The following is a 27,548-nucleotide window of genomic DNA, read 5'->3' as shown; positions in this document are numbered from 1 at the left end:
GATGATTGGACATACAGAGTAGATGACCCCTATTTATTTTGAGGTCACTTAATCAGAGGTCAAGGTCACAGGAGCCTGAACAGTGGCTTGAGAACCTCTAGGCCAAAAGTGTTGAAATTTAATGGACATGCCAAGTAGATGATCCCTATTGCAGCCAACCATCAGTGTCTCTTTGACTTTCGCTCCTGACCTCTATTGACTTCTTGCCTATAGGACTTTGCATTGGGGGAGACATGCGCTTTTTTACAAAAGCATTTTCTAGTTTCTCATTTTTCCCGAGCAATTGTGATGAACACGCGACCGCTGAAATGTTAAACAAAATTTAATAGTAGCATATCCTTAAAAACTAAACTGCATTGGTGCGACTTTATACTTTTAAAATACATTAAAAGGTTGCTTCTTTAAAAAACAGCACATGATAATAATTTAACTACATAATTTTGCTTTACTTAGCATATTATCAATGCATATTCTCATTTGTCTCATCGAGTCTAATGTCTTGAACTCAAGTTCGGAATCAGAGCCACCATACTCGACTATTTTCGATGACATGCCATATATAGTTATCATGAAAAAATAATTAGAGTAACAAATTAACTAATGGTTTCCAAAATACTTCCTATTTATATTATCATGTGTTGAAGTGCCTATCTAACTATACCCTTGATAAAGGTTTATCTACTGTAAAATTATTGAAATTAATTCAGTTATTTATATCCATACCTTTAAACAGCAACCGACATAGTCGTGTTTGGTACGGAGACCTAGTTGAGCGTTGAAATCCTTGTCTGGGGTAATTCCGTTAGAGGATGTTCTCCAATTCTCAAATACTATGTCGTACAGCTTTTGGAAAATATAATACGCCAATTATGTCTTGCATGCCAATCACTCAGCAAGCCTTTTTAACATATATTGACAATTCCATTGTTGCAGACTAGAAGTTTTGTTTCCTTTTTCGTCTTTCATGTACCTAAAATAACAAATATAAGGACATGATAGAACATATATCATACATATGCACGTTTATAGTATACAACATGTATTCAAGATATGCCTCGTTCTTTCAGTATTATCTTCAAATGCTTAAATGAAGTTTACGGACCATCTGGTGCAAGCACTCTAAGTTATTCCAATCAGTAGAACTTGCAGGCAAGCGTGATCACATTTACATGAGCACCAGCCCGATGTTAGTCATGCTGGAAATTGGTGAGCCGGGAAGGACATCAATTCAGTTGGTGAACCGGGAAGGCGAAATTTTAGTTTACTGATTTTTCGGAAAGTTTAGATTCCAATGACTAATTAAGGTATCACTGACATCTGTTTACCATAAAAAAACACCCGTCAATGCTTGGATTTATCAGAAATGTATGTAAACTCATGTTCTGCGATATAAAACGGTGTGGTGAATAGGGAAGTGTTTCCATAAAGTGCATTGTGCATGAATGTTCTCTTAAACAGAAGGCTTTATTGGTAAATGCAAACGTAAATGATAAACTAGATGCATGTGTGGGTACTTTAGACTATAATTATGTCATTTCGGAATCTATTAGATATCAATGTAATAATCGCAAGTTTACTTACCAAATCGAGATGTTTTGACACAAAAAAGCCGCATCGGGAAGTGTTGCGTGCACCTGTTGATGACGTACTATACCACCCCTGTAATTGAGGGTTTTCAGATATATTGTATAAATCTGACAGAAGTGTAAATTACATTCCTATGTTGAAAAGGACTTTTACTATCTAGATAAGACTGCCAATGACCTCCATGGCCGAGTGGTTATGGTAGCTGACTTCAAATCACTAGGGGATCAAGCTTTGCTTAGGGCGTGGAATTCCTGTGCGGAAGCCTTCTAGCACTTACGGAAGGTTTATACATAGAACAAAGAATAATGTTTTTTGTCTGTAAGGGCCTAAAATGAATTTGAAGATCTGCAACATGATTCCCTCAAACAGGGAATAGTTTAATAAAAGTAGTAAAACGCTCAAGTACAGGGTGTCACCCATAACTGTTAGTCTTGTTCAAATATTGCATGATGAGATTTTGTTCAATGTTTCAAGATTTAAAAAGACCCTCAATATTAAGTGTTTGGCATCATTTAATGACTGCTCTTAGCCAGTTTCTATAACTCCTGCTAACAGTTTACAAAATTATGCCCCTTTTTTGATGCACAAATTTTGATAAGGCTTTTGCATGGATCGATCTGCACTGTTTGCCATTCAGTCAGTGTCTTTTTGGTATGCACCCCTTGTAACAATTAATGGTACTGTCCAGATTGAAAGATGGACAAGTTCATTATAGAAATTCAGCAGGGTAAATGATAATGTAGAAGGTTCACATTATATATTCTAATATGCTTGTTTCTGTTAAAACACGATTACTCTTAAATGACGTCACGTTAACGTGCGATGACGTCGATATTTTTATTGTGACCAAGAAAGAGCGCTACTATATTTTTCTACTGTTTTATATAAAGGGCATATTAGAATTGAAATAATTTATAGAAAAATTGTGTTTTACTTAAATTAATACACTCAAAATCGGTTATATGCCGTCAGAATAATTCACGCAGGCTATGCCCTCGTGAAATTATTTCGCAGACGTAAAACCTCTTTTTCATGTATTAATAACGTTAAAACAAGGTTTTTCTATATATTATTTCTTAAATCAACTCTTGTTGTTTATTAATAACATGTTGTCTGCCTTGTCATGTTCTGTTTCTGCTGAAACTTCACATAAAGCCTTGGGAACCAAATTTATTGGTCTAGATGAAATTGCTGTGACACTTTCTGTGCTGCATTTTCTTGAGTTATGTGTACAAGACAAGCCTTTGACCATTTGATTCGAAATTTTAGACATTCCTGCCTTTCAGAAATACTAATTAGCTAAAATTAATTTGTTTTTGTAAATGATAAACTGCGGAATTAGGCAGTCTAGACTTAAAATAAAGATAAATGATGACAATAAAATCTAAAGGAGCCATAAGAAATATACAGGAAGTCAAGATGTCGCATTAGAAATTGAGAAAAGTGAGTTTTCTTTGTTATATCCATACACTCCTGCCTTTTTAGCTCACCTGAGCACGAAGTGCTCAAAGGTGAGCTTTAGTGATCACCCTGTGTCCGTCGTCGTCCGTCGTCCGTCCGTCCGTCCGTCCGTCGTCAACAATTTGACTGTTAACACTCTAGAGGTCACATTTTTGACCCGATCTTAATGAAACTTGGTCAGAATGTTACCCTCAATAAAATCTTGGACGAGTTCGATATTGGGTCATCTGGGATCAAAAACTAGGTCATCAGGTCAAATCAAAGGAAAAGCTTGTTAACACTCTAGAGGTCACATTTTTGGCCCAATCTTAATGAAACTTGGTCAGAATGTTACCCTCAATAAAATCTTGGATGAGTTCGATATTAAGTCATCTGGGGTCAAAAACTAGGTCATCAGGTCAAATCAAAGGAAAAGCTTGTTAACACACTAGAGGTCACAATTTTGGCCCAATCTTAATGAAACTTGGTCAGGATGCTACCCTCAATAAAATCTTGGACGAGTTCAATATTGGGTCATCTGGGGTCAAAAACTAGGTCACCAGGTCAAATCAAAGAAAAAGCTTGTTAACACACTAGAGGTCACATTTTTGGCCCAATCTTAATGAAACTTGGTCAGAATGTTACCCTTAATAAAATCTTGGACGAGTTCGATATTTGGTTATCTGGGATCATAAACTAGGTCACCAGGTCAAATCAAAGGAAAAGCTTGTTAACACTGTTGAAGCCGCATTTATGACTGTATCTTCATGAAACTTGGTCAGATTGTTAATATTGATGATCTTAAGGTCCAGTTTGAATCTGGGTCATGTAGGATAAAAAACTAGGTCACCAAGCCAAATCAAATGAAAAGCTAGTTTACACTAGAGGCCACATTTATGACCATACCTTAATGAAACTTGGTCAAATCTTGATGATCTATAGCTCAAGTTCAAATCTGGGTTAGGTGGGGTCAAAAACTAGGTCACTAGGTCATATCAAAGGAAAAGCTTGTTAACACTCTAGAGGCCACATTTATGACTATATCTTCATGAAACTTAGTCAGAATGTTAAACTTGATGATCTTTAGGGCAATTTTGAATCTGGGTCATGTCGGGTCAAAAACTAGGTCACCGGGTCAAATCAAAGGAAAAGCTAATTAACACTGTAGAGGCCACGTTTACGACCATATCTTAATGAAACTTGGTCAGAATGTTAATCTTGATAATCTTTAGGTCAAGTTTAAATCTGGGTCAGATGGAGTCAAAAACTAGGTCACTAGGTCATATCAAAGGAAAAGCTTGTTAACACTCTAGAGGCCACATTTTTGACTATATCTTCATGAAACTTAGTCAGAATGTTAAACTTGATGGTCTTTAGGTCAAGTTCGAATCTGGGTCATGTCGGGTCAAAAACTAGGTCACGGGGGTCAAATAAAAGGAATAATTAGTTAACACTTTAGAGGCCACATTTATGACCATATCTTAATGAAACTTGGTCAGAATGTTAATCTTGATGATCTATAGGTCAAGTTTAAATCTGGGTCAGGTGTGTTAAAAAACTAGGTCACTAGGTCAAATCAAAGGAAAAGCTTGTTAAGACTCTAGAGGCCAGATTTATGACTGTATCTTCATGAAACTTAATCAGAATGTTAATCTTGATGATCTTTAGGTCAAGTTCGAATCTGGGTCATGTGGGGGCAAAAACTAGGTCACCGTGTCAAATCAAAGGAAAAGCTAGTTAACACTTTAGAGGCTACATTTATGACCATATCTTAATGAAACTTGGTCAGAATGTTGATCTTGATGATCTTTAGGTCAGTAGGTCAGGTGAGCGATACAGGGCCTTCATGGCCCTCTTGTTTATGACCATTTTCTGACCACAAGATTCAGTAAATAAGAATAATTCTGTTTTAATTCTGTTTTATGATGACACAAGTATGGAATCCTGTTAGAACCTTGCCCAGTTGTTAAAGTGAAATAGTCCTCTGTGGGAGCATGCCTTGCCTCCAAGCCGGCAGGGCCTGTAGAAATTTTTTTAGTGTAGCTGTGCTGTCTTCTGTAAAACTTAAAATCTGATAGTATGACACAATACCTATCCCCTTTTTGCTAAAGGGGAGAGGGTTTTATTAATGCCTTTCCCAGTCGATATTGATGGTTTATTACCATGGTAATTCATTGTTTACTATGATAGTTCATGGTCAGGGGTCAGTGGTTGACCATGGCTGTTGTAATTGGCACCATGGTCGTAAAACATGGTCAACCATGGTTGTGGACCACAGACAACCAATTGGTCGACCAAGGTCCACAACCATGGTCGACCATGGTGATTATTGACTACCAAAAACTGTATCAATATGAATTTGAAAGGGTCATGAAAATACATGACAATTGCAGTCGATATCTATTTTTGCAAGTCAGTCATTTATTTGTCATAAAATTGCTAAGATGACAACAAATTATAGTCAGACTATGAAAGTTTATCTTCGAATCTGTCTATAAAATTTAATGCAGGAAAACTATTCTATAACTAGGAAAACCTTTGGAGCCAAAATGCAGTCAGGCGTCTTTGATGCATTGTAAAACTTGATAAGTGTGAAAATTACTAACATGACCATGGTAGTCCATGGTTAACCGTGGCTGAAAAAAGTTGACCATGGGGGTTTTTTTTTGTTTGTTTTTTTTACCATAGTCAGCCATGGCCAGTCTTATCTCACCATGGTCGACCCTGGCCAACCATGGTCCTGACCATGTTTTCACTGGTATTGGATGGTTGACCACGTTAAAACATGGTCAGCCATCAAAAACCATGGTCAATTATGGTCATCATTTCGTCTGGATTACTTTCCTTATAAATATTAAGTTTAACTTATAATTAAGAAATAATTAATAGCAAAACAGTGCTCAAACACTTAATTGTTTTCATGATGATCATACTATAAAATCGTCTTTGTTGGTAGATCTATTTAATATTTTATGGATTGATGTAAATTTGTTCCTCCACAAATATTAATGATTTCATAGTAGTGCAGAAAGCAATCTGTATTTTCTGTTAGAGCCAAGCGGTAAAGGTCGCTGACTTCAAATCACTTAACCCTTTACGATGTGGGTTCGAGGTCTGCTTGCGATGTAGAATTCTTCATGTGAGGAAGTCATCCAGCCAGCTTACTGAAGGTCTGAGGTTCTACTCGGGTACCTTTCCGTGAAGAAATAATGCCTAGAGGGGAACCCCAGGTCTTCCTCTTCCATGACAGGCTGGGAAGTTGCCATATTACCTGTAATGTTTAACCCAGAAAAAAAATCTAGTCCTTCCCACCACATACTGCCTATTCAGTGTTCTATGATACTTATACAATGCTGTTGACTTTGACCTGCTAGACTATACCATTCACTGAATTTCTGAGAGCCAGTAAAAACTGATAATACTAATAAATGATACCTAACACTGTTAAGTGTTGACGCAAATGACAAAATTTTAGCACAAAACATGTGCTCATTAATTCCTCATAAAATCCTGAAAAGTGTCTAAAGCCTGACTTTACTATCATTTTGGGAATCTGAATTATGTAATAAATGTCCCCTTTTTATTCCAGTTTTTGTCAACAGATGAAAACATTGCTACACTGGGACAGACCATTCCATTAGCTAGCCCAGATGATAATATCTTATTTTTGAAGATAGGTGAGTGGTTCTTTGTTTGTTTTTGTAAGGCTTACTATTTTATTTTCTGTAAAACATTTACAATTGCATAGGAATCCCTATATAAAGTGACAAAAGTATCCACTAAAATATTTCTCTTATCTTGCCTTGAATGTCAGATATTAGTTTTATTTACCTCCTAAAATATGCTGCAGACTTATCATTAGCCACAATGAGTATGTAAAATATCAAAATATTTTATTATCAAGGAAGTGAAAATTATCATTGTACTTTTAAGCTCATCTGAACTTTGCTTAAGGTTACCAGATCTAAAAGACATGTAAAAAAAATAGGTTACTGAAAAAAAAAGCTTTTAGCCTGCTAGCGGGAAGTCATTCTGCCTTTGCAACCAGTGCAGACCAAGATCAGCCTGCACCTCCATGCCGTGCAGGCTGATCATGGTCTGCACTGTTGGCTGTTCAGTCAATAAATTTTCAGAGAGCACCCCTTCAAATGATAAATGGTACTGCCTAAATTGAACAACAGACCAGGCCATTTTTAATCCCCCGCCGTGGCGGAGGGATTATAGGAATGGTCTGCGTCCGTCCGTCCTTCCGTCCGTCCTTCCGTACTTCCGTCCTTCCGTCCGTAACAAATTCGTGTCCGGTCCATATCTCCTAAACCCCTTGAAGGATTTTCATGAAACTTGGGTCAAATGATCACCTCATCAAGACGATGTGCAGAACCCATGAGTCAGCCTTGTCGGTTCAAGGTCAAGGTCACAACTCAAGGTCAAATGTTTGAGCCTGCCATTTTGTGTCCGCTCTATATCTCCTAAACCCCTTGAAGGAATTTTATAAAACTTGGGTCAAATGATCACCTCATCAAGACGATGTGCAGAACCCATGAGTCAGCCATGCCGGCTCAAGGTCAAAGGTTTGAGCCTTCCATTTTGTGTCCGCTCTATATCTCTTAAACCCCTTGAAGGAATTTTATAAAACTTGGGTCAAATGATCACCTCATCAAGACGATGTGCAGAACCCATGAGTCAGTCATGCCGGCTCAAGGTCAAGGTCACAACTTAGGGTCAAAGGTTTGAACCTTCCATTTTGTGTCCGCTCTATATCTCCTAAACCCCTTGAAGGATTTTCATCAACCTTCGGTCAAACGATCACCTCATCAAGGCGATGTGCAAAACTTATGAGTCAGCCATGTCAGCTCAAGGTCAAGGTCACAACTGAAGGTCAAAGGTTTTAGCCTTCCATTTCGTGTCCACTCTATATCTCCTAAACCCCTTGAAGGAATTTTATAAAACCTGGGTCAAATGATTACCTCATCAAGACGATGAGTCAACCATGCCAGCTCAAGGTCAAGGTCACAACTATGGGTCGAAGGTTTGAGCCTTCCATTTGGTGTCCACTCTGTATCTCCTTAACCCCTTGAAGGACTTTCATCAAACTTTGGTCAAATGATCACCTCATCAAGAACTCATGAGACAGCCATGTCAACTCAAAGTCAAGGTCACAACTGAAGGTCAGCTCTGTATCTCCTAAACCCCTTGAAGGATTTTCATGAAACTTTGGTCAGATGATCACCTCATCAAGACGTTGTGCAGAATTCATGAGTCAGCCGTGTCAGTTCAAGGTCAAGGTCACAGCTAAAATCAAAGGTTTTACCCTTTCACTATCCATAGCAGTGGCGGGGGATTTAGCTGTCTTTCAGACTGCCTTGTAGAAATTTAGCAGGGTAAAGGTTAAGGTCACCAGAGCTAGGCCTTTTCGAAGGGCTGACAGGGCTAAAAGTAGAAAAACTTGAAACAACTTCTTATGAACCTTTGAATGGATCTTCACCAACTGATTACCTCTATCAATTTTATTCAGAAGATTTCAGTTGGCCCTTTTGGAGCCACCAGAGCTAAAAATAGAAAATTAAACAGCTCAGACTTTGGATGGACCTTTCTCATGTTAAAATGATTATTGAGGCCGTCACAGAGAAAACAGAAGAAACTCATTTGTATTTAAAAACATATAGTGAACTGCTTAATGGATGTTCATCAGTCTTGGTCAGAAGCTGTCAGAAAGTCATGGTCCTCCTTAGGTTAGCAGCTTAGGCCCATTTGGGTTTCTTGTTCTTTTATAAATACATTTCATGATGGGGTAACAATATTTTGATGAATGTACACAAACATTTATTTCAGTAAAAATTTGCTTTGAAAAATGGACATTGTGCATATCTCCTCTCTCTGCTGGACTGGTTTCCTTGGCAACAATTCATGTCATAGCAACCCAACAGACTGTCGCCACAGCTACACAAAAGATCCTGACATCACTGGCTTCGGAGGTCATGGCAATGCTGGAAGAATACAAAGTGGATTCATCTGAGGTAATTTTTTTTAATATATCACACAAACTAAAGTTAAGAAATTGTTTGATTTTGGTTTAAATACATTTTTAGTTCGACTATACAAAATACAGTCAAGACTGTCATATGTGAATTTCATCGGGACCCTAAGAAAAAGGTCACATATGACAGGGAGTCTTTAAAAACATTCTCAAAGTATAGTGCAAATTTTTCTGCACTTAAAGTAATACTTTAATAGGGAATTGATCCTACTGATCTTTGTCGTAAAGCGATGAAAATTGGGATAAATCCCTCTACGGTTACATGCGATATATCGAATGAGATAATTGAGCCGTGCCATGAGAAAACCAACATAGTGGTTATACGACCAGCATGGATCCAGACCAGCCTGCGCATCCGCGCAGTCTGGTCAGGCTCCATGCTGTTCGTTTCTAAAGCCTATTGGAATTGGAGAAACTATTAGCGAACAGCATGGATCTTGACCAGACTGCGCGGATGCGCAGGCTGGTCTGGATCCATGCTGGTCGCATACCCACTATGTTGGTTTTCCCATGGCATGGCTCATATATACTATCAAATTTAAAAATGTGTCCTTCCGGCACATGCACAGAGCATCTGACTTCAGATTTTTTGGAAGAATACGCTTTTCCCTTGTGTCTAATAAGCGTCCACATAACTTGTCCGAACCGCAACATCTTGCACAGTACAAATATGGGCAGTGTTGTTTTTATTCCAAAATCTAACTTTGAATTGACAGCGAATCTATCCTACGCGACGTATATTGGGATCGATCCCTCTACGGTAACATGTGATATACCGAATGAGATATATACTATCGAATTAGAAAATGTGTCCTTCCATTCTGTCATTAGACAGTTCTTTTCAATGAGTTGAAGTCGGATCGATTCCTGATTGAGGCAGTGCCTTATTTCGTATAAATTGTTAACCAAGGTATTTTACAGTATGAAGGAGTAATGATTAATACAATGTTATCTATATACATTTTAAATGCACTTATATAACATTTCATCATTTCACATTTTGGAATAAAGTGGGGTTTTTTTTAACAAAGCTAAAAACTGTTAAAAACCATCAGTACACATTAAAACACTAAAATACCCACACATTCATGAATATTATAAAGAAATGAGTGAAAAGCCATAATTGTCAATAAAATGCAATTAAGACCTGTGATGTCATAAACATGATACAATACAAAATTGATGTCATTTTGTTTAAAACTGACAGTGTATGATATTTCATGTAAAAGAAACTATTGCACTGTGATTGTTTATTTTACTGTGGCCTATTAAAAAAAATCTGTGTTTTGTTAGCCCACCATCATCAGATGGTGGGCTATTCAAATCACTCTGCGTCCGTGGTCCGTCGTCCTTCCGTCCGTCCTTCCGTTAACAATTTCTCATTATCGCATCTCCTCAGAAACTACACTGCGAAAAATATGTACATATACGGGAGTATACGGTCCCATATATGTCTAATATACGAATATCATATAAAAGGTATCTTTCCTGAAAGTATGATCAAAACCTACGCCTTAAACATACTTTTGGACCTTGACAATCCCTAACTTTGAATACTGACATAAACTGTTGAAACGTATTTATGCTAAGTATGAATGAACGGATCCATGTGAGAAAAACATGAATGTCCAATTAAAGAATATGGGATTCCCGTATATGGAATGTTCCATATACGGGAAAAATGTTTCTGTATACGCCTGTATATTAGGAGTATACGGAATGCGTACACTCCCATATACGGAACCATTTTCCGCAGTGCTACCAGGGGGATTTTGACCAAACTTTGTCAGAATGATGTATTGGTACCCTAGTTGTGTCCCCCTGAAAATCAGACTGGTTCAACAATTTTTTAGTAAGTTATGGCCCTTTGTTTATTTCTATAATTTACATAGATTTATATAGGGAAAAACTTTAAAAATCTTCTTGTCCAAAACCACAGAGCCTAGGGCTTTGATATTTGGTATGAAGCATCATCCAGTGGTCCTCTACCAAGATGATTCAAATTATTTCCCTAGGGTCTAATATGGCCCTGCCCCGGGGGTCACATGGTTTACATAGACTTATAAAGGGATAAACTTTGAAAATCTTCTTGTCCAAACCACAAAGCCTAGGGCTTTGATATTTGTAATGTAGCATCATCTAGTGGTTCTCTACCAAGTTTGTTAAAATTATTCCCCTAGGGTCGAATATGGCCCCGCCCTGGGGGTCACATGGTTCATATAGACTTATATAGGGAAAAGCTTTTAAAAACTTCTTGTCAATAACCTACAACATTCAAATTTGGACCACATGTATGGTTTTGAGTGACAAGATGAACCTTGACATGAGTTGACCTTGATTTTGACCTAGTGACCTACTTTCACATTTCTGTAGCTACAACCTTCAAATTTGGACCACATGCATAGTTTTGTGCACTGAAAAAGACTTTGAACTTGACATTGACCTAGTGACCTACTTTCAAATTTTTGAAGGTACAGGCTTCAAATTTGGACCACATGCATAGTTTCGTGTTCCGAAATGAAATTTGACCTTGATTTTGACCCAGTGACCTATTTTCACATTTCTCAAGCTACAGCCTTCAAATTTGGACCACATGCATGGTTTTATGTACCGAAACAAACTTTGACCTTTACATTGACCTAGTGACCTACTTTCACATTTTTGAAGGTACAGGCTTCAAATTTGGACCACTTGCATAGTTCTGTACTCCAAAATAAAATTTGACCTTGATTTTGACCTAATGACCTACTTTCACATTTCTCAAGCTACAGCCTTCAAATTTGGACCACATGCATGGTTTTGTGTACCAAAACAAACTTTGACCTTTTCATTGACCTAGTGACCTACTTTCACATTTTTGAAGGTACAGGCTTCAAATTTAGACCACATGCATATTTTTGTATTCCGAAATAAAATTTGACCTTGATTTTGACCTAGTGACCTACTTTCACATTTCTCAAGTTACAGCCTTCAAATTAGGATGACCACTTGCATAGTGTTGTGTACCGAAATGAAGTTTGAACTTAAGATTGACCTAGTGACCTACTTTCACATTTCTGTAGCTACAGGCTTCAAATTTAGACCACATGCATAGGATTGTGTGACAGGAAAGGCCGTACCGGCGACAGTAACCATCAGAACAAATCAACACCCTTTACAATATTTACAAATTTATTTACATAAGATGATTATTAACAATGAATTGATATGAAAAGAAAAAAAAAACTGATTATAAGAAAGAAAAAAAAAAAAGTTCAGTATCTCTAGATACAAAAGTTCTTATAGTCCATTCTAATCTGACGTGACACAGGTCTTTAATGTAATTGTGAACTTTAAGTAGCACAAACAAAACGTAGCTTCTAAATTCAAAATACAGTCCCTTTAAACCGTGAATACGTTGATTCCGTGTTGGCTCCCTATGGTGGTAGGTGATTGCATCCCTGAGCTGACTTCAGAGGATAACAAAAATCATCGTCTTTGCGGTTTACGGCACAACCATGGGACGAAAGCTCTGCGCTGGGAATATCACATCCAGGCGAGTGAAGACAAGTGAACCTCGGGCATTGTACTTCCGGGTTATGACATCACCAGGAAAAATCGTCTGGCGGAAGAAGCTAAAATATATAACATATGGTAAGCACCATAGCAAAACAAATAAGTCAGGGCATAAAACTGCTCCTTTGGGTACACCATACCTCCGTAGGCTCCCATAAATAATACGTGCTACTTATACAAAACATATGTGCTACTAAGTTCAAACGTCACATGATTAAAATACGTCACTTATTACTTCCATTATTACAAAGATTACTTACTTAAAAGACTAAAGTTAAAGTATGAAATGATATGAAAAGTATATGATGAAACATTATAGATACGGACATGATAAACTGCAGCTATTATTTACAGCTACAAATTAACAAAATTCAATGTAAATCAAACGTTATATGAGAGTTGGCATCCATATAATATCTAATGCCATACACAACAACGGACATTAATTAGATGTGCTATAGACTGGCACACAATTACAAATTACAATAATATATTACAAACATGGCACTAGACTTGCCATATAGATTTATACATAACAATACAATGCAGTAATGGCGTTCCATAATTAACAAAATGTTTGACATAAGTTTTTGAAACAGTGCTTTACAATTATCACGATACAAATTTCAGTATAAATCTAACATCTTATATAAATGAAACATTTTAGATTCCTCTTTCCAAATAATTTACAAAAGTCTGAAAAATTTAATAAATTATCCTGACATACCGAAACTGGCCAAAATCATATGCCGAAACGTAAATGTTACAGAATTCTGTAGAATGAACAAAAATTTACCAAATAAAAATCGTAATGCAAAAATCATACAAAAATCTAACAAACAAATTTCTTACCTCGATCGAGCATAAATTTCTAGCAAGAAAATAATTCAGACATAGATTCGTCTATAAAGTCGGAAGGTGGTGTGCGCAAGGCATATCTAGTCCAGTCTATTTAAAGGATAATGTCCCGCCAAATACTAAATTTCATGGGATTCACGGCTAAGCCGTGAGCTCCGACTATTTGTGTTTCCACGGGATTCACGATATAGCCGGGGAATCTAACTACTTTGGCGCGAATTTAAATTGACAATTTGAGGCCCATTATAGTGGTTTTGGGGATAAAAACATAAATTACTGAAGTTTATAAAATATCAACTTTCTTATTACTGAACAGAATTTAATGAAATTTACATGGAAATTTAAGTTATGAAATACAGAAAAACATGAGAGGTATTTCATGCGTGAAATCTGACATTTACCTCAATAACTCAAAAATTTACAAAAAGATGATGCAATACCTGCATTTACAATACAGATAAAATAAGGCCCGTATGTCAATTTGTGACAGATTGTGTACCGAAACAAACTTTGACCTTGACATTGACCTAGTGACCTACTTTCACATTTTTGAAGGTACAGGCTTCAAATTTGGACCACATGCATAGATTTGTGTTCTGAAGTGAAATTTGACCTTGATTTTGACCTAGTGACCTACTTTCACATTTCTCAAGCTACAGCCTTCAAATTTGGACCACTTGCATAGTTTTGTGTCCCGAAATAAACTTTGACCTTAATATTGACCTAGTGACCTACTTCCAAATTTCTCAAACTACAGCCTTCAAACTTGATGAACATGCATAGTTTTGTGTACAAAGAACTTTGTCCTTGAAATTGATCTAGTGACCTACTTTCACATTTCTCAAGCTACAGCTTTCGAATTTGGACCACATGCACAGTGTTATGTACGGAAATGAAATTTTACCTTGAGCTAGTCAGTAAGTCTTGAAACTTGGAACACTTAAAAATGGCACATTGGTGGGCGCCAAGATCACTCTGTGATCTCTTGTTTGTTTTTTGGTATTGTACAAGAGAATAGTTCATCATCTAACTGTGACACTAAATCCATAACTGAATTGTCCTTTACACATGTATAGAGCAATTGCCTTCAGCTGAGAGATCATGTTTGTTGCTTCCACAAGTGTAGGCACCTGACAAATATTTGAGGGTAAAGTCTCATCAGTCTCATCATCACTCCCACTTTCACCATCATTGTTTAGTTCAGTCAAAATCTCCTTTGATGGCCTGGTCTAGTCAGTTGGGTTTTGTTTCACATGTTTGTACATGTTCATCAATTTTCACAAGATCATTAAATGAGCACCCAAACAGATCAGAATGCTAGTTTAATAACAGCAAGTGGTATATCATCGTCAGCATCACCATTAATTCCTTCATTATCTGGAGTAACATTGGTTTCTTCTGGTGACATGAAATGGAATCCAGCCTTTCGAAAACATTTTTCAGTTGTTGATTCCTCAACCTCTTGCCAGGAATCCAATGAATGGCGTCCAAGACATTGACTTGTTTTAGAAGATACGGCCCAGAAACAGTTGGCTGCCTGTCCATCTCTTTCACAAAATGCGTCATCTGAAAAACATGAATTTTGGACTTTTTTAATCTTAGATATTTGACATGTAGCATTGCCTAGTGGACCTCTACAAAATTTGTTCAAATCATGACCCCCGTGGTCAAAATTTACCCCGCCCCAGGGGTCACTTGATTTTACATAGGAAAATCTTCAAAAATTTTCTAAAAATAAACCACAAGGCCTAGATCTTAGATATGTGACATGTAGCATTGCCTAGTAGACTTCTACAAAAAAAATTCAAATCATGCCCCCCGTGGTCAAATTGACCCCGTCCCATGGTTACTTGATTGTACATAGAAAAATCTTCAAAATTTTCTAAAAATAAACCAGAAGGCCTAGAGCTTAGATATTTGACATTTAGCATTGCCTAGTGGACCTCTACAAAATTTGTTCAAATCTTGACCCCCCAGGGTCAAATTGACGCAGGCCCAGGGGTTACTTGATTGTACATAGGGAAATCTTCATAAATTTGCTAAAACTAAACCAGAAGGTCTAGATCTTAGATATTTAATATGTTACATTGCCTAGTAGACTTCTACAAACTGTATTCAAATCATGACCCCCGGGGTAAAATTGGCCCCACCCCAGGGGGTACTTGATTGAACATCGGAAAATCTTCCAAAAAATTTCTAAAAATCATCAGTTTGACATTTGAAACATGTAGCTCATATTACTCAGGTGAGCGATCCAGGGTCATCATGACCCTCTTGTTTCAGATAGTCCTCATAGATTTTACTATTTATAATCCAGGCTTTAGAATTGTTATAGTAATGAACCAGCAAATTTTCTGCTTTCATGTTTTTAAAGCACCTACTTTTTCCGATCACAACAGGTTTGAACTTTTCTCCAGTAGCACTTGCACATAAAAGAACAGTTATTCTGTCCTTGGATCTCTTTCCACCTGCACAATCGTCCCCCTTGAAATGAAATGTTTTATGTGATGTGTCCCTATAGAAAAGACCAGTCTCATCCATATTCAAAATATTTTTTGCATCGTACCCTGCACATATTTTACCTAATTTAGTTTTCCAGTCCTATACACACTGAGCATTTACATCTCAACGCTCGCCACTCATAGTTCCATACACATAATTATTTCTAGCTTTATACTTCCCAGCCAACCTTTAGATGCCTTAAAGTCTGAATTACACAAACTTGATGCAAATTCTAATGCTTTTGTCAGTCCACCTGTCACAAAGTGACAAGGTGAGCTTTTGTGATCGCGCAGCGTCTGTCGTCCATCCATCCCTCCGTTAGTCCGTCCGTAAACTTTTGCTTGTGACCACATTAGAGGTCACATTTTTCATGGGGTCTTTATGAAAATTAGTCAGAATGTTCATCTTGATGATATCTAGGTCAAGTTCGAAACGGGGTCATGTGCGGTCAAAAAGTAGGTCAGTAGGTCTAAAAATAGAAAAACCTTGTGACCTCACTAGAGGCCATATTTTTCACAAGATGTTCATGAAAATTGGTCAGAATGTTCACCTTGATGATATCTAGTTCAGGTTTGAAACTGGGTCACGTGCCATCAAAAACTAGGTCAGTCGGTCAAATAATAAAAAAACCTTGTGACCTCTCTAGAGGCCATATTTTTCATGGGATCTGTATGAAAATTGGTCTGAATGTTCATCTTGATGATATCTAGGTCAAGTTTGAAACTGGGTCACATGCGGTCAAAAACTAGGTCAGTAGGTCTAAAAATAGAAAAACCATGTGACCTCATACTTGTGAATTGATCTTCATGAAAATTGGTCAGAATGTTCACCTTGATGATATCTAGATCAAGTTCAAAAGTGGGTCACGTTCCATCAATAACTAGGTCGGTAGGTCAAATAATAAAAAAACCTTGTGACCTCTCTAGAGGCCACATTTTTCATGGGATCTGTATGAAAATTGGTCTGAATGTTTATCTTGATTATATCTAGGTCAAGTTCGAAACTGGATCAACTGCAATCAAAAACTAGGTCAGCATGTTCACCTTAATGATATCTAGGTCAAGTTTGAAACTGGGTCACATGCCATCAATAACTAGGTCAGTAGGTCAAATAATAAAAAAACCTTGTGACCTCTCTAGAGGCCGTATTTTTCATGGGATCTGTATGAAAGTTGGTCTGAATGTTCATCTTGGTGATATCTAGGTCAAGTTCGAACTAGGTCAACGGTGGTCAAAAACTAGGTCAGTATGTCTAAAAAAAGAAAAACCTTGTGACCTCTCTAGAGGCCATACTTTCGAATGGATCTTTATGAAAATTGGTCAGAATGTTCACCTTGATGATATCTAGGTCAGGTTTGAAACTGGGTCACGTGCCTTCAGTAGCTAGGTCAGTAGGTCAAATAATAAAAAACCTTGTGACCTCTCTAGAGGCCATATTTTTCAATGGATCTTCATGAAAATTGGTCAGAATTTTTATCTTGATGATATCAAGGTCAGGTTTAAAACAGGGTCACATGAGCTCAAAAACTAGGACACTATCTCAAATAATAGAAAATACAAGTCATACTCAGTTCAAAACTGGGTCATGCGGGGACAAGTGAGCGATTCAGGACCATCATGGTCCTCTTGTTTGAATAAGTGGTCCTGTAACGTTGATCCTTCTGGCTACTGCGTCTTTATCCCATGCAAAAGTTAGATCGTTTATTTCTTCATTCCAGGTTAAATAACGGCGTTGTTTTGACTGTCCATGCACATTATTTTCGAAGTCCGAAATGAGTTCATGTTTCCTTTTTCTTGCCGACTGAATCTGTGTTTTGCCGACCCCAAGTTTTGTTGCTATTTTGTGTGCGGGAATGCCCTGATCAAGTTTTTTAATGGCTGTAATTTTCTCTTCTAATGTGAGAACAACTCTGTTTTTCTTGTTTTCAGCCATTTTTGTTTTCAATCAGCTGATGAGATCTCTCGAGAAGCATCGGTCGTCACTATGAATATAGTTAAACACAGCTTTTTCCCTTATCAAAGGGATCTTCTCAAAAGACGTTTTGAATGGGGGACCGACTCAAAAGTCTTTAGTACGGCCAAATTGGCGCAACAGAACTGCAAAATCAGGGTCGCTTGTCACATAAGACAAGGAGTCGTTTATTTTCAGCCAGTTTATATAGGAAATTACATCGGGCGAAACACAGTCACATAAGACAGGGAGTCGTTTATTTAAGGGGGTCACTCAGACAGTCTACCCAACTCACCCTGCTGTTGGCATCTGCTTCCATGTCCTCACCTTGGTTAAAATCTTGAATTAATCTGTGTTCAGACCCTGTGTTTTGTTCAAAGGAGATAACTCCTGAGGCTATTCAAATTTTGTATGATTATGTCCCTTTTCTTCTCAAGAGTAGATAATCAGAACGAAGAAAGATCGGTCAGAACATATAACAGAAATGATTAAAAAAAGTTAAAAAAATTATCTAGTTGTAGCCAGACTAGTTTTGAATATGCACTTCTTATTTATTACTGTTATTACTTGATGTTGTTCTATCAAGTTGTCAGACAGTGATGCATTGCTTCTTAATGGTTCAGTGACTGCTTTGGAAATAAATGACTGAATTTAATAATCATTTTGATGAAATTGTGTCTCTCAGTCAGATTAAAGAGAATGATAGCATTAATCCAATATCTGTTGAATTTGTTTTTTTAAATTTTGTCTCTTATTTTTTCTTTCAAGTTTTTCCAGTTCATGACTTTGATTTTATCAGGTTGTTCAGATGTTGAAATTAAAAGATGGTATTGAATTTACAGGCTGCAGCCTTCCTGTCTATTGTTAAACTGTCATTGTTGGAGAAGAATTCAAAATATTATTTGCATTCTGTAGTTGTTGCATGAGCAAATACAATCTGCAATTTGTTGTTAATGAAATTATTGTGAGTGCAATTTAATCATAGAAATGTTATTTCCTTTTCCAAAAACGGTGGAAGGTGTCACACAAATCCCATCTTGACAAGATTGTGAAATTTAATTTGATAATGCTAGGTCGAGTGATATACTTGTCTTAAAAGTATCACAGTTTATTATTTTTCAGGTTCTGTGTAAAGAAGTCATGGGATAAAAGAAAAGAAATAGTTTTTCTTTATTTTAGGAATATGAGCCTGCAGTGAATAGAAACTTGTTGTCAAGCATGGGGTATGAGACACATGCATTTGTACAGTTGGCACGTTCCTTTTCCAAAAATACAGCAGCACTGAAGACATGGCTCATAACCATACAGAAACACATCTCAAGGTAAATGAATAATTATGTCTCCTACACAGAGGCAGGTAGACATATTGTTTTAGGGTTGTCTGTCTTTCTGTTGTCTGTCCGTCTGTCAGTCACAAAGTTTTTCCTCCTACCCACTGGACAGATTTACACCAAACTTCACAGTTTTTCCAAGCAACTCCTCCTACGCCACTGGACAGATTTATACCAAACTTCACAGTTTTTCTAAGCAACTCCTATGCCATTGGACAGATTTACACCAAACTTCACAAGAGTTGATCATTGCCATCCTAGTTGTGCATATTGTCAACATTTTCCAGTTTGATGATTTTAAGCAGAGTTATGACCCTTGATTCATCATTTTTTTTATATTATTGGGTGGATTTCCCTTGATTTGTTGTATTTTACCTTGTCCTGGCAACTGCTCAGTTATTAATAGGAGGAATAACACCAAATTTCTTAAAAGTGATCATTGCCAAGCCTAGTTGTACATATCGTCAGCATTTTCTGGTTTGGTATTTTTCAACAGAGTTACGGCCTTTGATTTATAAAATTTCATGATGTTTTAGCCACTTCTCCTATATAATATGGCAAATTTCCACCTAACCTTACAGGAGTGATCCGTACCAAGTCTTATTACACATATTGTCGGAATTTTCTGGTTCAGTGATTTCCAGGGCAGTTATAGCCCTTTCTTTGTCAAGCTTAATGATATGTTGGTAACTACTCTTAACCATTTGGCAGATTTCTACCAAACCTTACAGGAGTTATTAGTGCCAAGCCTAAATATACTTAACATTGGCATGTTCCTGTTCAGTGTACTGTGAAATCATTTAAATTCGCTGTCATGAAATTTCGCGCAAATGTGAAAAAGGACTGTTTCGTGCAGGCTTTAATTCGCGCATTTTCAATTTTAGAAATGAAGAAATTAGATAAAAAAAATAATAATAGCGGTCCTAGCGCGAAATACGTGAAAATTCGTCCTACGCGAATAAAAATGATTTCACAGTATTTCAGTAGAGTTATGGCCCTTGATTTGTCATACTTTTGTATCTGAGCTACTTCTTCTATACCACTGGTTGGAATTCCTCCAAACTTCACAGGAGTTACCGCAGCCAAGCTTAGTTATCTATTTCATTGAAATATTATGGTTCAGTGATTTTCCCTAGTCATGGGCCTTGATTTGTGGCATTTTACAATTTCTGCATGATGTGGTTCAAAACATGTTTTTCGTGAAAAACCTCTAGTTTTAGGTCATTATAGAGTACAGATCAGGCAAGAAAAAAATTTCTTTTCTTTAACTTCAAGTTTAAGGAAAACTCAGTATTACCTTGTTTGGATCTGAACTGGCACATACAGTCAGATTTCCAATACATGCAGTGACCTCTGGTGCCAAATTTTCTGTATGACTTTGTGCAAATTTTATGCCCCTGGCATCATATATGTCTGTTATACTTAACTCCATCCAGTGGAAATGAAATTTTATATACAATATCATCCTGTGCATATTTTAAGACATCCAAGTCCGATTATTTTTTCTGGAGTAATGGCTTTTTGTGGACTTCAAAATATTACAACTACATGAGAACATGCGTACTCAACTCCTGCTACAGTTTCCTTCCAGTTGAAATGAAAATTGATATATATATCATCATAAGTATACATATTTGTCTAGTTGTACCCCCCAACAACAAAGTTGTAAGGGGGGGGTATACTAGTTTCAGGTTGTCTGTCTGTCCGTCCGTCTGTCCGTAGACACAATCTTGTGCGCACCATCTCTCCTCATCCCCTTGACACAATTTAATGAAACTTCACACAAGTGATCAGTAACAACAGTAGATGTGCATGGGGCATGTTAGGTTCTTTCAGAAAAAAAAATTGCAGAGTTATGGGACTTTGTTTTTTTTTGTTACTATACTATATACATAGACACAATCTTGTGCGCACCATCTCTCCTCATCCCCTTGACACAATTTAATGAAACTTCACACAAGTTATCAGTAACAGCAGTAGTTGTGCATGAGGCATGTTAGGTTCTTTTAGCGACAAAAATTGCAGAGTTATGGGACTTTGTTTCTTGTTAACATACTATGTACATACAGTCTGCATATGCAATCTTGTGCGTGCCTAATCTACCAAACCCTTGCACACAATTTAATGAAACTTCACACAAGTGATCAGTACCAACCCTAGTTGTGCATGCTGCATGTTACATTCTTTTAGATAAATATTCTGCATAGTTATGGGACTTTGTTTTTTGTTACTATACTGTAAACAATGTCATACAGTCTATATACATACAGTCCACATAATTATGCAATCTTGTGTGCGTCAAATTGCAATGTACTGTGTCAGTGCATGAGGGGGGTACATTCATCACCTTTAGTGATAGCTCTAGTTTATGTCAAATTTGTTTCAGTTAAGCCCCTGTTTGAATTTTGACGTTTTGTTTTATCAGGGGGGCCTCCGTGGCCGAGTGGTTAAGGTCACTGGCTTCAAATCACTTGCCCCTCATCGATGTGGGTTCGAGCCTCACTCGGGGCGTTTAATTCTTCATGTGAGGAAGCCATCCAACTGGCTTACGGAAGGTCGGTGGTTCTACCCAGGTGCCCGCTCGTGATGAAATAATGCACGAAGGGGCACCTGGGGTCTTCCTCCACCATCAAAGCTGGAAAGTTGCCATATGACCTATAACTGTGTCGGTGCGACATTAAACCCAACAGAATAAATAAAATATTGTTTTATCAGGCATTTAATGGTGACCACTCTTTTTCAATGGGGCAATTTACAGTGTAGATAAAATATAGACCTGATTAGTTTCCAACCAGTTACTGAAAATATTTTGTGCCATGTATTGCTGTCGATTGTTATAGGATGATTGTATTTGGCAAGCAGATTCAATGGTCAAAAGTCAAGGTCATGGTGACCTAAAGTCTGAAAAATTTTCACAACAAATTTATGTCCTTTTGGGCCCACCGAATGTCTCCCTGCCGAATGTTTACCTCCAAATTTTGTCCCAGCTCATGCAGGGCAAAGTTATGAACCAGACATAATCAAATATGTGCACACACTACCACACATACTGAACAACCATACAACTGCATTTAGCTCACTGCAAGCAAATGCAACAAAATAGGATGTAAGTATTCTTTCTATTGCCCTGCATCTCTCAGGGTGATGTTCAGCAGGACTTGAAAGGACAAAATTTGGCAGGGAGACCTTTGGCAAGGCGCCATAACAACATGTTGTTGTGTAGCTGTGACAAAACATCATAATGAAACAGTGTACCAATGTTCTTGGGATAGTGATGTTCAAAATTAGCCTTGTGAAGACTCAAGAGGCCACAGTTGTGACCCAATCTTTATGAAACTTGGTCAGGTGTTTGTCTTGATGATCTCTAGGCCAAGTTCGAAACTGGGTCATGTTGGGACAAAAACTAGGTCACTAGGCCAGATCAAAGGAAAATCTTGCGAACACTCTAGAGACCACAATTTAAGTTTGAAACTCATGAGAATTGGTAAGAATGTTTGTCTTGATGACTTCTAGGTCAATAAATCTGGGTCATATAGGGTCAAAAACTAGGTCACCTGGTCAAATCAAAAGAAAAGCTTGTGAACACTCGCGAGGCCACAGTACTGCTGTGACTTACAGGGTTCAAATTTAGACAAGCATACAAGCTAAATCCTAGTGGAATTTTAAAATAGCTAGTGGGTTTGAAATGTACTAGCTAATTTCAGCTAGTTAATAATATAACAAGCAAATGTCTTCAGAGCTTTAATAAACTTTATAATTGTTTTGAAGGTACACATTTTTCTTCATGAAAGGAATGTTATCATTTATGTTTATGATATTTTATTGTTCAACAAAAATGGCACAAGCTATTTTAAGCTAATAGAAAACATGTTTGTTTGTGACTGGCTACTAACAGAGATCAATCACTAAGTTTTGGCCAGTAAAATATTAATAGAGTAATTAAATATTAGTAACTTTAGCTAGTAGCTTTTCATTTTAGCTATTGATCAAAAAGGGCACTAGCTAGTTTCAGCTAGTACAAATTATTGTTAAATTTGATCCCTGACTTAATCTTTATGAAACTTGGTCAGAATGTTTGTCTTGATGATTTCTAGGTCAAGTTTGAATCTGGGTCATTTGAGGTCAACAACTAGGTCACCAGGTCAAATCAAAGGAAAAGCTTGTGAACACTCCAGAGGCCACAGTTGTAACTCAGTCTTTATGAAAGTTGGTCAGAATGTTTGTCTTGATGATCTCTAGGTCAAGGTCGAAACTAGGTCATGTGGGGCCAGAAACTAAGTCAGTAGACCAGATTGAAGGAAAATCTTGTAAACATTCTAGAGATCATTATTTTAAGTTTCAAACTCATGAGAATTGGTCAGAATGTTTGTCTTGGTGACCTCTAAGTCAAGTTCAAATCTGGGACATGTAGGATCAAAAACCAGATCACCTGGTCAGATCAAAGGAAAAGCTTGTGAACACTCTAGAGGCCACAGTTGTGACTCAATCTTTATGAAACTTGGTCAGAATGTTTGTCTTGATGATCCCTAGGTGAATTTGGAGACTGGGTCATGTGAGGTCAAAAACTATGTCAGTAGGCCAGATCAAAGGAAAATCTTGTAAACACGCTAGAGTCCACAGTTTAAGTTTGAAACTCATGAGAATTGGTCAGAATATTTGTCTTGATGACCTCTAGGTCAAGTTTGAATCTGGGTCATTTGGGGTCAAAAACAGGTCATCCGGTCAAATCAAACAAAAAGCTTGATAACACTCCAGAGGCCACGTTTATGACCTTTTCTTCATGAAACTTGGTCAAAATGATGATCTTGATAATCTTAAACCCAAGTTTGAATCTCGATCATCTGGTGTCTAAAACTAGGTCACCTGTTAAAATCAAAGAAAAACCTTGTGCATGCAATAGGGGCTGTATTTTTCATTTGATGTGTATGAAACTTGGTCAGAATGTTTGTCTGCATAAAATTTCGGATGAATTTTTATTTAGGTCATGTGGGATCAAAAACTAGGTCACCAGGTCAAATCAAAGAATAAGCTTGTTTACACCCTAGGGGCACATTTTTGATTCTGTCTTCATTAAACTTGGTCAGAATGTTTGTTATCATGAAGTCTTGGATGATTTTAAATCTGGGTCACATTGGGTCAAAAACTAGGTCACGGTCAAATCAAAGGAAAAGCTTTTATACACTCTAGGGGCCACTTTTTTGCCTCAATCTTCTGGAAACTTTGTCAGAATGTTTATTTTCATGAAATTTTGGACTAGTTTGAATCTGGGTCATGTGGGATAAAAAACTAGGTCACTAGGTAAAATCAAAGAAAATGCTTGTTTACACTCAAGAGGCCACATTGTTTGGTCCAGTCTTACTGAAAATTGGTCAGAATATTTGTCTCCATGAAATCACTAGTTAAAACATGTTTACACTGTTATGATCTGTTACTCAGGTGAACGACCTGGGGCCATCTTGGCCCTCTTGTTACTGGAAAATGCTTTTGTACTTGAGGCTGCCCATTGTTATAAGATGATTGTTTGTGGTCTGTCTATAAGCCCTGTTGATTTTGGAGCCAGTGAACAGCATAATAATGTAAGTGTCATTTGGGCATATGTGTTCTGTAATCTGTTTGTGTTACATTCAGCAAAACACTAGACAATGAACTGTGATAGTTTTTGGTATAATTGATGTTATTAACATTGTCTGCAAACACACTTGGGGAAAAAGGATTGCAAGCTCAGGCAAAAAATTGTCAGCTTTATACAACATCACATTTACTGTTACTGGAATGGAATGTCCCAGTACCTGCAAAAAGGCTAGTTAACATCCCTGGAGACCGTTGTGAAAGAATGATTGAAATATTTTGGATTTTATCAATCTTTTTGAAAAACATTGTAAAGTTGATTGGTGTATGGTGTTTGGCCTGGTGAGTGGGACTTCTTGTCACCAAATTGATGTATAGCAGGATATACCGGTATATAGGAAACTATCGAGGCCCATGGGGTCATTGTTTTAAGATAGAAAAATGGTTTCTGCTCAGAATAGTAAGCCTAATTAGTTCCATATGGTTCTGGAAAAACTTAGTATGAAAAGAACTGGACACATTGCTTACTGTTGTATGATCATAAGTGGCAACTAATAGTGGCTGAACACTTTGCTTTGCTGTATCTCTGTGATTTCAATAGGTGTAAATGTTTTCATTCTTCAGCTCATACTTTAAGCTTATCTGAACCTGTGGTTCAGGGTTAGCTGTGTTCACAGTCTGTTGTCTTTCATCCCTCGCTGTTAGCGGTTTACATTTAAACAACTTTTATCTCATGAACCACTTGATGGATTATCATCAAACTTGGTCTGTAGCAGCCTTGTCAGGTCCTCTATCAAATTTGATAAAATGGTTCCGCTTGACTATGAAAAGTTGCTGCATGGGTAAAAATATAAAAACTTGTGAATAACTTCTCATGAAATTCTTGATGGTTCATCACTAAACTTGGTCTTTAGCATCCTTGTTAGGTCTTCTTTTGACAGAATTTTAATGACTTCTTCTCATGAAGCTTGGTGGATCACCAACAAACATACTGGTTGGCGACCCAGGTTCGGACAATTTTACAACTTTTTCAGCTGTCATAGTTTCATTTTTAATGCAAGATCCATGAAATGTTACCTGAATAAAGTTCAGTTCCTCTGTGTCACAAAATGCGATTTTGTTTGTATCTAAAAATAAACTGAACACGTCATTGAGGCACGAAAGAGGGTACGTAAATGTAACATTTTTAGCGTGTTGCAAGACCCAAAAATTGGACAGGAAAAAGGCGCTTATTATCATCACTTCTGTTGAGCAGATTCACTTTTAGGTCGGTGTTAATGACAAAAAGACATGTTACTCACACTAAAGCTGTGAGTAAATCAATTATTCTCTAATCTCAATTATCAGAACAAAAACAGATTCAGTATAGGTTTAGACTATGTATTTTGACAGCAAATATCTTTACATTTTTCGCGGAGTAAATACAACATTTCTATAGTGTGGATTTCCTCTTGTTGTACCCATCAGGCTTTGGCATGGATTGTAAGCTTGATTCTTTAAGATATTCTGAAACGAAACTAACACATACTTTTAGTAATCGTACAAACGTGTTATTCAAAACTAAAATACTCAGCTTTCCGAAACTATTATTTAAAATTATGATTCTAAATGTATATTATTCATGTTTTTGAATCCAAATGAACAGTGTAATTAATTATTCTAAAGTCGGATCACAATAATTCTTATTTTATAAAGCGATAAAGCTATAAGTCTCTGATATATCCATGGTCCATTAAATAGTTTAGTTCAGCTTCAAATTAGGGAGGGTGGGTGGGTCCTGATGTGTATTGCTGTCAAAATTCTAGCCTCAAGTGACGACTACACCTGTGTAACGCTTAAATACCCCCGAATTACCACGAAAACCCCGTTCTTAATTCCCGCCAAACAAGATCAATAAATTACCGTACAGCCTGATAATTTCGAAACGAGAATAATTTCACTTACTCACACTAAAGCTGTGAGTAAATCAATTATTCTCTAATCTCAATTATCAGAACAAAAACAGATTCAGTATAGGTTTAGACTATGTATTTTGACAGCAAATATCAAGTTCAACAAAGAGGGAAAAATTACCAAGAAATACCAAATAAAAATACGATACCATCTAACATCTGGTGCTAATTTGAAGACTTGTAACTATAACATTCTTAACCTCAACTGCAGTTATTGTGCCCTCCTGTACATCCAGCATCCAATCCAGGTTCGTACTATTTTATATCAAATCTGCCCATTCAGTTCTAAAATATTCAAATGTCATTCAGTATGATGTCATCAGAAAGTACGAGTGTAATAAATTAATCATCAGTATATTCTAAAAGCTATAAAGAAAGCATCACTTTCATACTAATATTACTATCGGAACAAATGTATTCTTATTGTTGTATCATGATACTTCTATTATTCGTACGAACAATATATTCGAAGAGAAATTAATAATTAGATATTTTAATCTAAAACAGTTCAGTGAAAGCAAAAAGAAGCTAACTAACTGTGTACTAAACAGTCTAAGTAAAATATAGAAATATATGAATGAATAGAAGCTAAATTGTAAGACAACCGATTCAGGTATACTTTTCTCGCCACAAACAAGAAGTTAACAATACTTATCTCAAACAGTCAGTAGTGGACATGACATCACACCATAACCAAGCCACAATCACTATTCTATCGACAACATCAGATCCATGCATCTCCAAAACCATCTTGTCAACTGGACATGT

The 27,548-nt window shown here is 37.0% G+C and overlaps 2 protein-coding genes across 3 annotated transcripts in view; both read left to right on the top strand.

Moving 5' to 3' along the window:
* The window catches only part of LOC128558903 (focadhesin-like), a 322,592-nt gene extending 313,828 nt beyond the window's left edge, over positions 1–8,764 (top strand). The window contains exons 9-10 of the mRNA XM_053549183.1: positions 6,617–6,704; positions 8,694–8,764. Coding sequence (XP_053405158.1) covers positions 6,617–6,704; positions 8,694–8,764 — 159 coding nt within the window. The remainder of the gene's footprint in view (positions 1–6,616; positions 6,705–8,693) is intronic.
* Positions 8,765–8,867: 103 nt separating this feature from the next.
* LOC123565272 (focadhesin-like) overlaps positions 8,868–27,548 on the top strand; it is a 232,697-nt gene continuing 214,016 nt past the window's right edge. For both annotated transcript variants that reach the window (XM_053550146.1, XM_045359140.2), the window contains exons 1-2: positions 8,868–9,044; positions 19,109–19,251. In XM_053550146.1, coding sequence (XP_053406121.1) covers positions 9,006–9,044; positions 19,109–19,251 — 182 coding nt within the window. In that variant the 5' untranslated portion in view covers positions 8,868–9,005. The remainder of the gene's footprint in view (positions 9,045–19,108; positions 19,252–27,548) is intronic.

This window comes from Mercenaria mercenaria, chromosome 8 (genome assembly GCF_021730395.1).
Source record: "Mercenaria mercenaria strain notata chromosome 8, MADL_Memer_1, whole genome shotgun sequence".
Taxonomy (NCBI): domain Eukaryota; kingdom Metazoa; phylum Mollusca; class Bivalvia; order Venerida; family Veneridae; genus Mercenaria; species Mercenaria mercenaria.
This window is presented reverse-complemented; position numbering and strand designations above follow the sequence as displayed.